Source organism: Caenorhabditis remanei, chromosome V, assembly GCF_010183535.1.
Source record: "Caenorhabditis remanei strain PX506 chromosome V, whole genome shotgun sequence".
NCBI lineage: Eukaryota > Metazoa > Nematoda > Chromadorea > Rhabditida > Rhabditidae > Caenorhabditis > Caenorhabditis remanei.
The window spans coordinates 7773397-7790046 of record NC_071332.1 but is presented as its reverse complement, the minus strand read 5'-3'; the positions used below and the strand labels follow the sequence as shown (position 1 = coordinate 7790046).

Here is a 16650-nt window from a genome sequence, read left to right as displayed (position 1 = left end):
AGTTTAATAGAATAATTTGTTCCGGGTATTCATTAAGTTTAGGTGTTATTATCATTATTTCCATTTCTCATCAATAGTATTTTCGAATATCATAATCTGTTCTTTCTATGAGATGTTGTTCTTCGTTTTTTATTCTGAATTGAGCGACGTTTATAGTCAGTTTTTTATTGTTATCTTTCAATTTCTCAAAAAACCAAATCATAACTTTCAAATGTGCCTTAGCGAACCAATTTGGGTGATATTCATTATTTAGTTTTTTTTTAGTTTGAGCCACTGCGGTTCCTAATAAATATTAAAATTAAAGTATCTTTCTCCAAAAAGTTTCGGTGCCTCATGCTGGAATCGAACCAGCGACCTTCTGTTTACTAGACAGACGCTCTGCCACTGAGCCAATGAGGCGGACAGAAACAATGGTTTCTTGATTGTACATGATTGTCTGTTCATCATGAAAATCACGCGTTTTGAGCGTGATGTCTGACCAAATATAGGTCTCTCGCGAGAGTCCATAGAACAATTTTTGGTAAACTCTCTCTGGAGCTGTCGTTGAAACGAAATTTGAAAAGAGGCGATAAAAAGTTGCAATGCGAGTTTTGACACTTCCTTTTCAAGAAAAAGTTGAACAAAAGGCACAAAAGGTGTAGTCTGTGGTATGAATAAGATCGACGGCGGGGGAAGAATAACCGGGTGATTCGATATCATTGATATGCAAATTGATAAAAATAAATGTACGAGGTACGGTAGAGACCAACTACGTAGGAAGACAATCAAACGACTGTGATTCGTCATGAAGGAAGACAAGAATAGAAGATGTACCGTAAACATTGACGTCTGTAATGTGTTCTAGATCAAAAATGCACTCAACACGAGATCAGAATGACGTGACGCGAACAAGTTGAATTCAAATTACAATGGAAGAAGCTAGGCGAACTATGAGAGAAAGTGGGGAAACGTGACTAACCAAGTGTTGAGCGAATCGAATTCATGTGAAGAAGAGAAGGAAATATAAGCTAGTGTTGATAGTGTGTTTTCTCTCCATTTGTTTCGTTTATGATGTTATCATTTCGACTAGTCGGGCCAAAGGTTTCCCATCATAACTGTTTTTCTATTCAAACCGTATTACTCTGTTCTCTTGGTGTGAATCAATGAACGGTCAACTGTGTATACTCACCATAAATGACGTCTGTCCAACACGCTATTTGGGTGCAACGCACTCAATATTCATATTCTCTCCCGATCATATCTTCTCATTTGTATATTCTTGGTGGGTACACCATGTACTCATTGTTCATGACCGGCATCCCCCCGCACCACATTACCTCCAGACTCCGCCCATTTCCTGCCACGTCCAACGGTATAAATAGCAACAGGGCGGTCGATGATAAGCCATTCCGCTCGCAATGAGATCGTATCATTCAACGGTCTACACTCCTTCGATTGACCAACACTATGTCTGTTGCGTGTATGCCCTTTCCTCTTTCTTCCTTCCTTCATTTCTCTTCATATTTTCTCTTCATTCCTCAATTTGATTTACCTCTAATAATCCTTCTTTTTTCAGTTCTTAACGTTGTTGTAGACCTTAGCGTTTACTAGCAGCGTTTCGATCTCGTGCCTGGGAAGACCCATTGCCAGAAAATCTCTCGTGTTGACGAAACAAAGAGGCTAGCGGCGACCGCAGCCCGGCTTCAGGCTTACAGCCCTTCGCAGATTTACGTCGACGACATCGTCGTAACTGCAGTTGTCTACAACTACATCCACGATCCCCTACGTGCAGGAGCACCGCCTTGGACCTGACATCCCTGAACTTAATCTCCACTAAACGAAACGAAACAATGATTTCCTTCGAGCAATTCGAACTTATTGGTGACACCAAAGTCGGCGTTCTCCCACAGCAAGTGAATCAACTTGAGATGTGCCGTGAAATCGCAGCTGCCAAGGATTTGGAAGAGAACGATTCATCCTTCATGTTGGTCGACCTAGATAAGATCATCGAGAGATTTGAGCTCTGGAAGAGAGAACTTCCAATGATTGAGCCATTCTACGCTGTGAAGTGCAACACGGACCTTGTTCTCATCCGTATTCTCGCTTCTTTGGGATGTGGATTCGACTGTGCCAGCAGAGAAGAAATTGATATCGTTATGGGAACCGGTGTATCTGCTGATCGTTTGATCTATGCAAATCCTTGCAAGACTCGCAGCTTCATCACTCATGCAATGGAACGAGATGTTCGTATGATGACTTTCGATAACTCCGAGGAGTTGCTCAAGATCGCAAGGCTGCATCCAAATGCAGAGTAGGTTAACATCGTGAAAAATGAAAACTTGATTATCTTTTTTCAGAATGATCCTCCGTATCGCTGTCTCTGATCCAACGGCAACTTGCCCACTCAATCTGAAATTCGGAGCTGACCCAGTTCTTGCTGGTCCACAACTTCTGAAGCTCGCTTCGGAGGAAGGAGTCAGCGTGGTTGGAATCTCATTCCACGTGGGATCTGGATGCAATGATGCTTCTGCCTACCGGAATGCTCTCCAACATGCCAAGAATCTGTGTGAGATTGGTGAGGGTCTCGGATTCAAAATGGACATCATCGATATGGGAGGTGGCTTCCCCGGAGCTGAGCACCACAATCCATTCGAGAAGGTAATCTTAGAGACATGCAACATCATGATTCTAATTCTTTATTTTCCAGATTGCCGAAACCATCCGTGATGCTCTTGACGAGTTTTTCCCAGAGACCGAAAAACGTCTCATTGCTGAGCCAGGAAGATTCTTTGCTGCTGGACCATTCTCTCTCTGTGCCAACATCATACATGCCACTGAAGTTCCAGCCACTAAGATCACTAAGGATCAAAAGGACTGTGGCGATCACGGATACATGTACTACATCAACGATGGGGTATACGGATCCTTCAACTGCATCATGTTCGATCATGCTCATCCAGTTGGAGCTCCTCTCTTCGATGTCGGTCGCAATGAGAAATATATTTCTACAATCTGGGGACCAACATGCGATAGCTTGGATCTCGTTGAAGACAAGAAGCTCATGGCAAAGATGGAGATCGGAGAGTGGCTCTATTATCCAGATATGGGAGCCTATACGCTTGCTGCTGGAACCACATTCAATGGGTTCGCTAAGCCGATCCCGATGTACGTAATGAGCGAGGAGCTCTGGGGAACTATCAAGGATTCTTCTCACATCTCATTCTAATTCTGTGAAATGTTTGAATGATTTTGTTGACAAATAAAGTTTATTATTTTATTAATTTTTTCCATGACTACATCATAACCCGAAGTGGAAGTGTTTCAAACAAAAGCGTGCATGAGATCTGTGTAACACAGTTCAGAAAATCCTACGAGTAAATGAGAAAATGAAGGAAGGAAATATAATATGACTTGATTTAATTGAAGAGTTATTCATCGTATCGTTTCGTTTTTGCCTTCTTCATCATGGAGTGAACATTCCAACCAATCATTCCGATTGAGGCAATCAATGCGATCACGGCAACAATGTTTCTTGGCAAATGGACGTGTCCCTCGTCACTTGAACAATCGAGATTAGCTGCGTCAAGAAGATTCCAGGCGACCATATCGATGCACAAGTGGAAGAGCTGGAACTCATTGGGAGTGTTAAGAAATGTTTCAATTTTTCAATACCTGATGTCCGTATCCAACAATATCAAAGAATCCCGGGGCAAACCTTTCTGGAATATGAGCTCCCATGAAAATTCCAGAAAAAACAAGCCATTGGAATGCTCTCGAATGAAGTGGCAGTGCAGGGTCACCCACACTTTCAGGATCCTGAAAATTTATTCATTGAGGGGAGTGAATGAATGAATAACTGATTCACTTGATATCTATAATGAAGTGGAATGTAGAGCCAACAAGCAAGAAGGAAGCATGATCCCATTCTTAGTTCCATTCGTCGTTTGTAATGTGGTTTGAACACGAACAAATAACATGTTGAGAAATATTGACCACCGAGAACAACAAGCAGAAGAAGAGGGACGTATACCTAGATAAGAGTTCAATGTATAAAAAAAAATGAAATCGAATAACTCACTATTTTCATGATTAGACTCATATGATCACTTGAACTATATCTTTGTAAGCCAATTGTAATTCCAAAAAGAGCGATTCCAGAAAAGTCAATAAGAAACCAGAAGACATGGTCGAGTTCAGAACGAGAATGCATTAGATGAGCCATTGAGGAAGCGATTAAAAGTAGGAAAATTCCAATTTGAAGGATCAGTACAGGGACACGTGGCAATGGAGACAAAAACTCTGGCACCAAATATGCGAAAAAGAGAATAATGGCCGGAATAAAGTGAGTCCAGACATTGAACTGAAAATTGAAATATTGATAATTTTGAAACTAAAAACTGAAAAATTCTACACTTACCACTTCATTATGCGACGAGAATGCTGATTTTAAGTAAAATGATTTGGGCTGGTTCAGAGGTCGATATCCCGAGACGACGTGCTTCCGTTTCAAAAGCAACGGGACTTGCTCGTCTCGCAGCAGCATCGCCACGCGCCTAGAATGATTTGATAGGGCCGTGGGTTAAAACGTGTATTTGGAACAGTTGGGTACAAAGGTCACGGAAAATGGTGATTAGTCAGTGATTCGGGAATTGTACTTTGAGTTTTTTGTAATGCTTTCAGACAGTAATTCGAAACATATTTTACTTCATAACAGTTTTGAAAATTCGTTAAAGTTGAGAATACGCAGTAAATAACGAGGGCGAACCTCAGATTGTCTTTAAAGAATGTCTATTCTAAAAATATTCAAGGATACAAAATATGATTGATTCTATGACGAAATATTTTGATTGAAAAATGTTCGCACACTTTGACCCATTCAAAATACTTTTTTTCAATTAGTTAAAATAGTTACTTGTGTAGTGAACACGGTCAAGGTTTTCAGCCAACAAAGATAGAAATTGTAGCGAGAGTTTCAAAACGATTGTAGTGAGTCATTGGACAGATTGAAAGAACGTCGAGAAGGGCATACATTGAGTGAAAAAGAAAAGGGTGGACAGTCGGACGGACTAGTCAAACAGTTCAAAGTTGAGGGCTGCACCCAGTGAGTACAGCAGAGAAGTGCACAATTTGAGGCATGATATGAGAGGTGATGGGAACGACCGGAACAGATGAAAAGTGGGAATTACACAGTGGAGAAGAGTGTGGTCTGTGATCGGAGAGGTATGGGAATCCAAGAAATCTGGAAGCGTCATGAGAACCTTTACGAATTTAAATGCACCTGCTTTGTATAGGGGTAAAAAGAGAAAATTCATGGTTTGGCATTGAATATGATTGTGGCATTGGACCAGGAACCAACGACCAATTGAAGAGATAGTATTTGAGATGAAGAGACGGAGAAATGTTGGCAATTAGGCAGAATGGATGTTTTTGGGTTAGTATATAGAGAAAGAAAGACAATAGACAGATGAAGAGAACTTGATTTTTCATTCAGATGAAGGTGAGAGAACGTTTCGAAAAATGTGTATAGTGAAGTGAGAAACAGTTTTCGAGAAAAGTGAAAAGAGCATAGGATTCGTTTTATAAAAGTGGCAGAAGTTCCCGAAAAGATGCGGAGACATAGAGAAGTGGAGGGATCGATAGAGAGGCGACGAGAAGAAATTTCTCGTCTTTGGGATGAAAACGAAAAGGGCTCAATAGAGAGAAAGAGAGAAAGGAGAAGGAGCAATGGGCGGCCTTCAAGAGTTGACAGGCTCTTGTAGTAGGGCATCGGGTTTCAGTTTTTAGGTAAGAAAAACCCACTGGGAGTGGGTAAATTCTTGGGTGCAAAGGTCCTGGATAATTGGGTTCGTGTTTAGGAAAATTATATTTTGAATTTCTTTCCCATGCTTCTTCCTGAATTTGTTTGGAAACAAAGGAAGTTTGTTTGACTAGCTGTTTGAATACATTTCTCACATCTACGATTTTCACTTTCTGGGAATATAAACTAACAGAAAAATCCCATCAAAACGTGGAAAGTGTTTTGATATATTTCTAACACATTAACTTCCTCGTCTACATTTCTCTCAGAGAGAAGATAAACTTATCGCTGAAAATGAGGAAAGAAGGAAACTGGGCGGAGACATCCACATGAGATTAGGTTGCTGTGGAAACCGATAACAGGTGCATTCGAGTGAAAAGGGCAAACATGTATACTGACTTGAAATGTATTCTATATGAACTTCACACTTGCTCTGACAAGTCGAGTGTGTCAAAAAAGATGAAGAAGAGAAGAAGAGGAGGGAGAAGGCTCAGAAGAAGTACTCTTTTCCGTTTCGGGTGCAAACATCCGTTGCCTTTTTCTTCTTTTTTCTTCTTCTCCGTTTTTTTCGTTCTTTCAGAGATGTGATCGGAAAGCGGAATGTATGTGAGAACACGGAAACATGTGGAACAAAATGTATAAAAAATTGAAATGTGAAAAAAATATATTCTCTGATGTCTTTATTTTCGAAGAAAAGTTCAGCAAGTCATGGTCGATAAATCATCTTCCTGAAAAATCGTTCTGTTCTTTGAAGATTATGAAACCCCTTGTTGTCTTGCGAAACACATTTTTTCATTTTTACCCGTGAATCACTTTTTGTTTTTTGAGCCATAGCGCCTATTTACAGCTTCGGGATTCTAAACAAGACGAAGATGAGGAGCACAATGGTTTTTGACGAGGTTTTTGACTTGGTTTGACCACTGTTTGGCAGAAGCCAAAATCCAACAAAAAAAGACGTCTTCTTCCCTTCTCTTTTTCTTCTTTTTGCTCTGAATACATGTCTTCTGAAGCCATAATCGTTGCTCAAAGATTCCCAAGGGTATTGTTAGATTTGGAAAGGAATGTTAGATGAGTTTACATTTGGTTTTTTAGTCCAATGATTCATTAGTTTCAAGTGAACCAAAGTTAAAAATACAAAAGAAAAAACAGAAAGCTGCCACGGTAAAGATCCAAAAATATCCAAATTTTCTCGCACAAAAATAAAAAAATTGAAAAGGGATGGGGCAATCGAAGGAAGGACAAGCGAATTTTCTCATAAAAATTCTGGGTCTCACTACTTCCTCTGTGGGGATTACAGTAGGGGTGGCTTCAAAGGGACATACGAAACGTAAGGGGCGGGGCTTTGTTGGTTAGAAAGAGTTATGGGAATTAGAGAGAACAATGGATTAGAAGATCATTAAAACATAAAAAAGGCAGTTGTGAGAAGAAAGTTGGGGGTTTTGAAAGAAAAAGCACACAGAGAACGGACATACGGACATACGGACAAACAAGCACACACGCCTATGAAACTAAATAAAATAGTCCCCCCGAGGGAGCATCTACAGTAACCTTTTTTATTCGTGTGAAAGAAAAAGTGGAAAATTGTTGAAGGTCTAGAGAATGAAAGCGAGGGTCTTTGGTGCCAAATGAGAACCAATAGAATTGGTATGGGTGAATTGGAAAAACGTGGAGAGATTTTCGAATTGAAAAGCAGTGTGAAGCTGAAAGAATAAAGACAAAAAGTAACAGAAGGAGGCACGAATAAACTACAATTTATAAGTCTTTGGGTGAAGGGGAAAGATTGAAACCGAGTTCGAATGGCGGCCCGTACATCAGAAATTCCAGATTTGTTTCTCTTTTTCAGATACATTCGATCCAATGAAATAATCAGGATGCCGAATTCCTTGATAATTTCAATTGAATGAATATATTCAGAATACGATGCCAAACGGACAAGGCTATCTTTGGTTCTACTACTTGTAATCTGCACAAAATATATAGCTAAGCATTTAAAAAGTGGTTTTGGGGGAATAGAAACGAATATAATATTAATGCCTAATTGGGGGGAAGAGAAAAAAGAGAATAGAAACAAAACAAAACGAAGAATGGGAAAAGAACGAAACCGTATGAATTGGGGAGCTCATTGGCTGACTGGGATGAAGAGCAAGAAAAAGATGAAAAAAGAAAAGAAAAACAGAGAACAGTGGTTGGGACGAATCAATAAAACAAAAAGGTTCATAATAGAATAAATGAAGATGTTGAAGACTGAAGAGTCGGTTTGAAAGAAAGACTGTTTCGGGGATCGGGACGGAGAGATTCGCGAAAGATTCAGGTATAAATGGATTCCTGCCGACGGAAAACCAGTTATTTGATCTATTCAAATCAAGCCAGCTCGATCTCGATATACTGATAAGTCCCACTGATTCGGTTTACTTCTTGCTTCGGGAGAAGAATCCTCCCTTCTTCTTGGTGGCGCTGCCTTCTGCTAGAATAGTGATTTGTTTTTGACTGAAACCCAAATTGAGGATCATACCTGGAAGTGTTTGTGATCGACTAGCTTCTTCCAATTGAGCTTGTCCAGTGGCAACTTGTAGCTCTGTGAGCCATCTCTGCATGTCTTCGTCACTGCCACATTGCAAGAGATATTCAGCTCCGACTGGTAACCTCAACGATAGAACATTCTTCTTCTTTTGGTAGTCAGATGCCACGTTGACTGAACATCCTGGAAGTGCCATTGGGGGCTCTCCATGTACGGATTCTTCCCTGAAAATAAGATCATTGAAGTTTCTTGAATATTTATGAATAGTGCATACCTATGCTTTGGATCTTTATAGAATGCCAATTCATTCTGTCGCAACACAGCGTAAAGTTTCTCCCATGAGCGGTTAGCCGCTTTCCGGTCGAGACTTTCGTATGTGTGTTTCCTGATAAGCGTTCCTTCGAATGCTTCTCCTTGTTTGGCTCCTGAAACAGTTATTGCTAAAGACTGAAATTTGACGTTTTGGAGTTTCACAAATGTATTACAACTGTTTCAAAACTACGAAAGCGACAGATATAGGTTCAAATTCAAATTCACTCATCACTACATCAATAAGAAGAAGAAGCACAACAACTATACCCTTTGGATCTTTGCTGTCGAACTTTGGCGCGCGCGCCAATGATTTCCGCCAGCTGCTTGACTCGGAGTGTGCCAATCGTTTCTCTGCAAAAATACGGCACGATACAAAACGACTACTAAACAACATCAAAATGGATTATATAGGTGTCAAAAACATAGAGGATACAAACTCTTTTGATTGGATTAGGGTAAATGAAACAAGAAAACAACTCTGACCATGTGACGATTTTCGGTGACTCTCCAAACTGCTGTGGGTTATGTCGGCGTCTGAAACAAAGCACCAAACGGGTGAGAACGAACACAACACACCAAGGAATGTTGGTTAATGAATATACACACAACCAAGTATGAATACATATTAAAAATCCACTCACCATCATCCTGGGCGCCGAAAGATGTTTCGGCGGCTGGTGTCGACCTGGAAGGACTGCCAATGTGGGCTGGTCCTCGTCGCTTTGAAGCCTCTTCCTCGCGGTGTTGACTCTCTTTCAACTCGAACTGAATAATTGGATAATTAAGAAAAGTTTTATAAAATGGTCTCTAAGATGCGGAATAAAGTTATCACCAGGGATATGTATGAGTGAGCTAGGTGGATCATCATTGAGGCCAGCGCGGGGAGTCGAACTCCCGACACGCAAACAGCGTGCACAGCGTTACCCGACTGCGCCACGCGCGCGTTCCTAGATGCCCTCTACATTGTGTTTACTTGCCCGCTGGCCTCACTTCCCCTGCCTATCTGTCGTCTCTCATTTCTCACGTACCGTTGTCAATTTCTCGAGTGCCAAGAATCGTTCTTCCTGTGCGAGTGCCGATTTCTCGAACGCCTCGTGCTTCTTGATGAGTTTGATGGTTTCTTCGAGGTTTCTACCGTATTCCCTCGAAATGAGATATGGCTCTTGGGCGAAGAGCCAAGATTCGGCGACAGCAGCGTCGCGGGCGAATTGGTACACTTCCAAGACTGAAAACAGTTAAAATGAGTATTTTGAGTTGAAATGTAGAAAAAAGAAACTTACTGAGCTGCAAATATTCCCAACGATCTTCCCATCTGCGCATCATTTCGGCTCTTTCGGTTGTCAGTTTGATCAATTTCTTCTCGATTTCGCTCGAAGCATAATGTTTTCTGTTGAGCAAATCTCTTCCCAACGAGATGCAAGCATTGAAGTTCTCTTCACGAGCATCAATTTCAGCCTTGAGTGATTGATGATTGTTCATGAGAAGTTCAACACCAGACACATCCTTTGGTCGTTCTTGTGAGTTCATTTCTCTCTTCACCTCATCCATCCACAACAATAGATCACGGACCATATTCATGAACTTGAATAGATCAGAAGTATCCATAAGACGGGATGTACGAGCATCACAGAGTCCACGGAGATGTCTCCATGCTTTGACGACTTCGCTTTCGCGAGAACCGATATCCAAAGCCTTGTCTCCAGCGTATCCATCTCTGAGCTCAGCAGCATCTCTTTCGATTTGAGCCACTTGTTCTCCGATGGCAGCAATATCCTTGAGATAGTTCTGATGTTTTCTGGATAAAGCTCCGACACTACTTGAGTCACGTCCAAGATCTTCTGGCATGGCATGAGTCTTCTCCATGATTCTAGACAAGCAATCACGACAGTCGTGGTAGAACTTGTGAAGAAGTCGAGAGGCTTCGAGAATCTGAGCACGAGTGTCCATCAACTCAAGTAGATTCTCCCAGGCCTCATTCAACGAATCCTTCCACAAAGCGATGGTTGGAGCGTCAGTGTGTCCGTGAGCAATAAGAGAGTCGCATCCGTCGTTAGCATTGGCAACACGTTCGGATCCGATGTTCTCAGTATCACGAGCGAATTGTTGGAATCGTTCTTGAAGCATTTGAACATGTTCGTAGTCTTGTCCATTCTCTTGACTTCCAGCAACAACTTCCTTGTCGGCGATCCATTGAAGAAGATCGTCGATTTCGCGATGGAGAGCATAGAGTTCCAAAGTCTCTTCGAGTCTTTTTCTGCGCTCCTTTGATAGATCTTGGAGTCCAGCGTAGAGTTTCTCGATTTGAGCTTGACGGACAGTGATTTGTTCGGTGAGTGGTGAGTTCTCTTCAACAAACTTGTGAGCTTTGTTGGCAAGAGCACGGATGGTGTCAGCGAACTTGTCGATGTCAGCTTGAAGACGTTCGTGTTTCTTGATTTGGTTCTTGGTTGAGAACTCGTCTTTTCCTCTTTCGTCTTGCATCATGTACAATTCTTGTTCACTCATCCAGGCTTCAGCCTCTCCGCAGTCGTACAAGAATTGATGAGCCTTCTCACTCTCTCCAAGATCCTTCTTTCTGTCTTGGACAGCGTCCTTCAACTCTTGCCAAGCACTACGCAGTTCTTGAATCTTCTTCTCGAATGCTGGTCCATTGGCATGTCCTTCGTCGATCAGTTCTTGACCGTTGTTGCAGATCTGGTTGATCCATGGCTCGTGGTTATCGATTTCGCTCGAAAGAAGGTTGAGGTTCTTCTGGAGACGGTGGCAATCTGGAAGACTTTCTCCAAGATTTTGAGCTCTAGCAAGAGCAAGTCTCTCAGAAATCCACAATTTCTCATCATCAACATCGCGTCCGAATTGGAATGCAGCCTTCTTTCTCTCCAAAGCCTTGCGGCGATCGTCCAATGGAGCTTGAAGACGTTGGAGTTGTTCCTGAACAGCCAAACGGTGAGCTCTGATGTTTTCGAGCTCTTCTGGATGAAGCTCTTCGAGTTGTGGTTCCATCTCCATCAATTGATCGATGTGTTGAGCCTTCTTGATCATCTCGGTCTCGATCAAATGTTGTTTCTGCATAGCCACGTTGACAGTGGTGAGATCTCCTGGTTGGTCTTCACGAGTCATCTCATTCTCCAATTGGGTGGCCCACTCCTTCATGTCAGCAATGCTTTGAACGTACAATTGTTGACGGTTAGCATCGAACAACTTCTGTCCCTTCTCCTCGGTGGTCTTCTCCAATTCATCCCATTGAGTAGCGAGCTCTTCAATTTGTGGATCAATGGTTCCGTGGTACTCTGGCTTATCGTCTCCGAGGTTGATGGCGGCGTGCTTGAGTTGATCGAGACGTTCCTTGTTAGCAGCAAGCTCGGATTGGAATGCTTGATGTCTGACGAACTTGGAAGTAATGGTCTTGGCATCTCTGTAAGTCTCGTCTTGAGCACGAATCATCTTCTCCTCGATCCATTCTCTCAACTCATCGCAATCCGACAAGAATTGTTGGAGGGATAGAGCATCCTTCAACTTCTTGAGTACGTCTTGAGCCTTCTCACGGTTAGCTCCACGACGTTCGTCAATGTTTCTAGCCTTCTTGTGGATTTTATCAGCGGCGTAGTGACCATCTTGGCAGAGTTGATCTCCGAACATTCCAACGGCACGGATCTTCTCGTCGTTGGCATCCATGGTGGTGATGAAGTCTTGGTGTCTCTTGAGTTGGTTCTCGGCTTGCTCCAATGATTGTGGAACGTCGTCCTTGGCAAGATAGTTTTCTTGTTGGGAGAGCATAACCTCGGCTTGCTTGGCATCGCGAAGGAACATTTGAAGGTTGAGTCCTTGTGAGAGCAAGTGTTGTCGGTTGTCCCACATGCGTTGCAACTCTTCCCATCCCTCTTGAAGTCCAGCGAGACGTTGACGGAGGAACATGTACTGTGGGTCGGTTTGATCTTGAGTAACACGATCTCCCATAGCACGCATCTTCTTGTAATCCTCAGCGTATCCATCAATTTCTTCACGGATAGCAGCGTGTTGGTTGAGAAGTTGTTCAGCTTCAGCCAATGATTGTGGTTCTTCTTCTGAAGCGACTTGTCTCTGAGTAGCAGTGAGCCAAGCTTGGAAGTGATCCAAATCACGGAGGAAGCGTTGAAGATCTCCAGCTTCATCGAGTTTAGCCTCGTGCTCGCGAACCTTCTTGTTGAGGATATCCCAGACTTGATGGATTCTCTTGATATCTTCTCTGATGGCTTGAGCTTCTTGTGGTCTCTCTCTTTCAATGTCATCGGCTTCTTTGTGGAGCGAATCGAGTTTTGCTTGAATTGCTCCCAAATCGCGTTCCATCATCGACAATCTTCTCTGGAGCTTCATAACTCCTGAGAGATCGTTGGTCAACGCATCCGAATCCTCGAGAACACGGGTCTTGTCCTCGATCCAGGTGACAGTTTCTTGGCAGTCGATACGGAAAGTTTCGAGACGGTGTGCTCTCTCGAGTTCGTTTCTCTTTTGATCGACCATATCGCGAAGTTGAGCCCAACGAGCATTGAGTTTGTTCTGTCGATGCAAGATGTCGTCCGAGTTTGGATGTTCCACATTCAATAATTGGCGAGCCAAATCGTTGACGTTGGCGACCTTCGCCTCTTGGTTCTTCATGTCTTGCTCAAGAGTATCGAATCTGTGCTTCATGATCTCAACCTCTTCGATGTCGCGGCCTGGGACCAATGTAGCAAGAAGTTTTCCCTTCTCATCGATCCAGGATTCAACTGAATCAGCATCAGAGTACAACTTGTAGAGGGAAAGAGCATCGATGAGTCTTTGCTTGCGGAGTTGGGCAAGATTCTCGAGTTCTGCCTTCTGTCGGAGAGTAGTATCCAAACGCTGTCTGATGTCTGGATGCTCTCTTGCTTCTTGTGGAAGAGACTCCGCCTTGGCGTGAAGAACCTTGATGTGTTGGTCGAAGTTTTGCAACTCGTCGGTAACGTCATCGTGTTTCTTGAGCAGAAGTTGAACAGTTCCTTCGTCCTTTCCGACGTCTTCAGATGACATAACGCGGAGAGTGTCGTACAAGTAACGGTCAACATCATCAGCATCAGTGAAGAATTGGTAGTATTCGACTCCACCGGCAAGACGTTCTTTGCGAGCTTTTGAGAGTTCCTTGAGCTTGTTGATGTAATCACGGATCTCGGCGAGTCTTGGAGGAATGTTGTCACTTCCTGGAATATTCTCATCTTGCAATTCCTTTCCAGAGACATCGAGACGGTCGAGATACTTCTCCAAGTCACGAAGATTGTTCTCAGCGTTCTTATGCTTGGCCAACAAATGAGAGACGGTGACAATGTCGCGTCCGGTATCGTTCGAGGAGAGAACTTGTTCTTGTTCCTTGATTCCATGCTCGAGCTCAGCAACATCCCACCAGAACTGGCAGAGTCTCTTGTTGTCTTCGAGACGACGTTTTCGTTCAGCAGCAAGATCAAGAAGCTCCTTGTAACGTTGTTGAAGAGTGTCACATCTCTCATCAATGGTTCCCGGCTCAACTGGTTTGTATCCACTTCCGTCTGGTCCTTCTTCATTACGGAATCGTTGAGATTGAGCAATGGAATTGTTGACTCTCTCTCCGATGATATTGATATCGGACTCGAGGAGTGCATGCTTCTGAAGCAAGTCTTCAACGTCCATGAGATGGGCTCCGAGGTCTTCGCTCAAAAGTCTGCTCTTGATATCGTCCATAAGGTCGAGGGTGAGAAGCATGTCGTGGAAGATCTTTTGAATAGCCATCGACAGCTCCAAACGAACTCTGCGAGCCAAAAGAAGTTGGAAAAGATAGTTCCAGAGCTTGAGAACATTCTCCTTTCTCTCGTTGATCTTGGCTTGATCGTGGTAGTTCTCAGCTTCAAGTTCACCAGCAACGGCGACGACGGCTTGAACACGTTCCTCGTAGGCGAAGATGTCGGTTTCGATGGCTTCGTGCTTCTTGGTGGCAGCTTCGACGGACGACAAATCGTTTCCGAAGTTGTCTTGACTGACGAGACGTTGATTCTCAGTGAGCCAAGTCTCACGCATCTCAGCCTTTCTGTTGAATCGGGCAGCGAGTTGTTCGAGTTTCTCCTGGCGGATGAGTTCTTCCTTCAGAGCAAGCTCACGTTCGTGTTCGGCTTTTTCGAGTGATTGCCATGCCTACAAAATTGGAAAATGAGATTTGAAATAGGTTCCATTTTAAAAGATTTTTAAAGAACTTACTCGATTGATATCAGCAATCAGTTTTCCTTCTCTCGGCACAAAAGGTCTCTGATTGTTGGCACGCATCGCTGATTGAAGAGTGAACAGAAGTACTTCGAGTTCTCCTTTTTCATCGAACTTTGGTGGTTTCTCTTGAGTACGGTAGTCGTTGAACTCTGTGAGTTGCTTCTGAACTCCATCCAAATTGTTCTCAAAATGACGATCATTCAGAAGTTGGATCTTGGCATGAATCCACTCGAGCAAATCGGAGGAAAGTGTCTCGTATCGGTTGATCATTTTGTCATTCTCCATCAACTCATTGATCACTTTTCCGATACGTTTTCCTTGGATGTTATCTTGTTTCAGTTTGTTGAAATAATGGTAATAAGTAACTACATAAGTGATGATTGATTTCTCATCAGGCTGATCAACGTTCACATCTTCGGCATCGAGGAACTTGGCCAGACCCAATTGGTTTTCTGCGGTGTCGAAAGCAGATTGCAAATTGTAAAGAGCATTCGATTTCTGGAGATTATCATAATCGACGAGATCACTTCTATGTTTATGAATAAGTGCATTGAATGCAAGACCATCTCTCCAACTAGTTGAGAAGTTTTTAACATTAACATTTGGATATCCAGCTGTTTTCATCTGGCACCACAACAACAGAGCCTCCTTTGCTGAACGTGTTTCGTGATTGTCAGCGTCTTCGAAAGTGATGTCTTGAATCTGGAATCGAAGGATGATCGTCCAGATGAGACCCAGGGTGAGGCGTGAGTTTCCATCAACGATATCGTGTGACCCCAAGTTTTCGAGATGCACGTGCTGGTTGCGCAGGAATTGCAGACCTTTTTCCACGTTTTCAAGACAGTGAATACGCATTTTTCCCGGTGTCGGCTTCGGCTGAAAATGAAAAATGTTTTTGATTCGATTCGTTTTCTTTTTTATTCAATTAGTCTTCTACTGGGTCAGTCTATCTCTTCCGGAAGAATGCAAACGCTTCTTTGCAGAATGGATAGACCAAGTTTTTTTTTTCGTTGGCTCTCGCTTCTTTTCATTGATTTTTTTGGTGCAAGAAAGAAAAAGAGAAACGATGAGCTCTTCTTTTTTGCAACGTCTTCAAGCGAAAAAAGACAAAATAAGGAAGTTTTTGAAGAGAAAAAAGAAATAAAATTTGACTTACCAGGCGTTCACCAGAGAGAACTGCAAGGAGTCGGAGGAGCATTTTTCCGTCTCGCATATCCATGTAGAGGTCCTGAAAAGTGAATTATGAATTTCCAGAAACAATTCCAGAGAAAGAGAGAAACATACTTGTACTTTGCAGCTGACTCGAACCAAGTGAGAGTTGACCCATTTTGTGAACGTCTTCTTCTGCACAAATTCACGTTCATCTGAAAATAAATTTTGGTTAGAATGGTGACTCATATAGATTGAAACCCTTCTAAAGATCTAGAAATTTTAATGACTGAACAATTTGAAATGAGCAATAAAAATATTTAATGTGAAATATTTCAGATTTTGAAAAGTACAAACCTCGCAATCCTCTGAATCTCAAATCGACGGAATTTACAGTTTTACGACCACAGAGAGAATCAAAAACCTCTGCACTAACTGGAGCTTTGTTCTCATCAACATGACGTTCCGAAAGAGAAGAAAGAGCACCAGCTGAGCCAGGATAGACACCAGGACTCACAGATTCTCTTGTCTTTTTCAGTGATTTTTTAGCTTTGAGAATATCCCCGAGATAGTTACATTCGTGGGCCTGCTCACAGTCAGAAGCACTTTCATATTCATCCGGAAGGTCTATTTCAACCGCCGGATGGTTCTCGTCATCAACGGACGACAT

At 42.6% G+C, this 16650-nt stretch overlaps 3 protein-coding genes across 3 annotated transcripts; 1 reads left to right on the top strand and 2 right to left on the bottom strand.

Annotated features, from left to right (window-relative positions):
• Positions 1–1829: 1829 nt before the first annotated feature.
• GCK72_018014 (uncharacterized protein) lies at positions 1830–3205 on the top strand (the record flags this gene model as incomplete). Its single annotated transcript, XM_003114094.2, has 3 exons — positions 1830–2290; positions 2337–2637; positions 2687–3205. 3 exons carry the CDS (start codon positions 1830–1832, stop codon positions 3203–3205), a joined length of 1281 nt encoding a protein of 426 aa, XP_003114142.2.
• Positions 3206–3407: 202 nt separating this feature from the next.
• GCK72_018013 (uncharacterized protein) lies at positions 3408–4522 on the bottom strand (the record flags this gene model as incomplete). Its single annotated transcript, XM_003114463.2, has 5 exons — positions 3408–3605; positions 3652–3795; positions 3845–4009; positions 4058–4339; positions 4397–4522. 5 exons carry the CDS (start codon positions 4520–4522, stop codon positions 3408–3410), a joined length of 915 nt encoding a protein of 304 aa, XP_003114511.2.
• Positions 4523–8184: 3662 nt separating this feature from the next.
• Positions 8185–16650, bottom strand: GCK72_018012 (uncharacterized protein; the record flags this gene model as incomplete). Its single annotated transcript, XM_053732349.1, has 11 exons — positions 8185–8240; positions 8289–8518; positions 8569–8719; positions 8874–8957; positions 9248–9371; positions 9635–9831; positions 9887–14762; positions 14826–15707; positions 15988–16059; positions 16116–16195; positions 16338–16650. 11 exons carry the CDS (start codon positions 16648–16650, stop codon positions 8185–8187), a joined length of 7065 nt encoding a protein of 2354 aa, XP_053581262.1.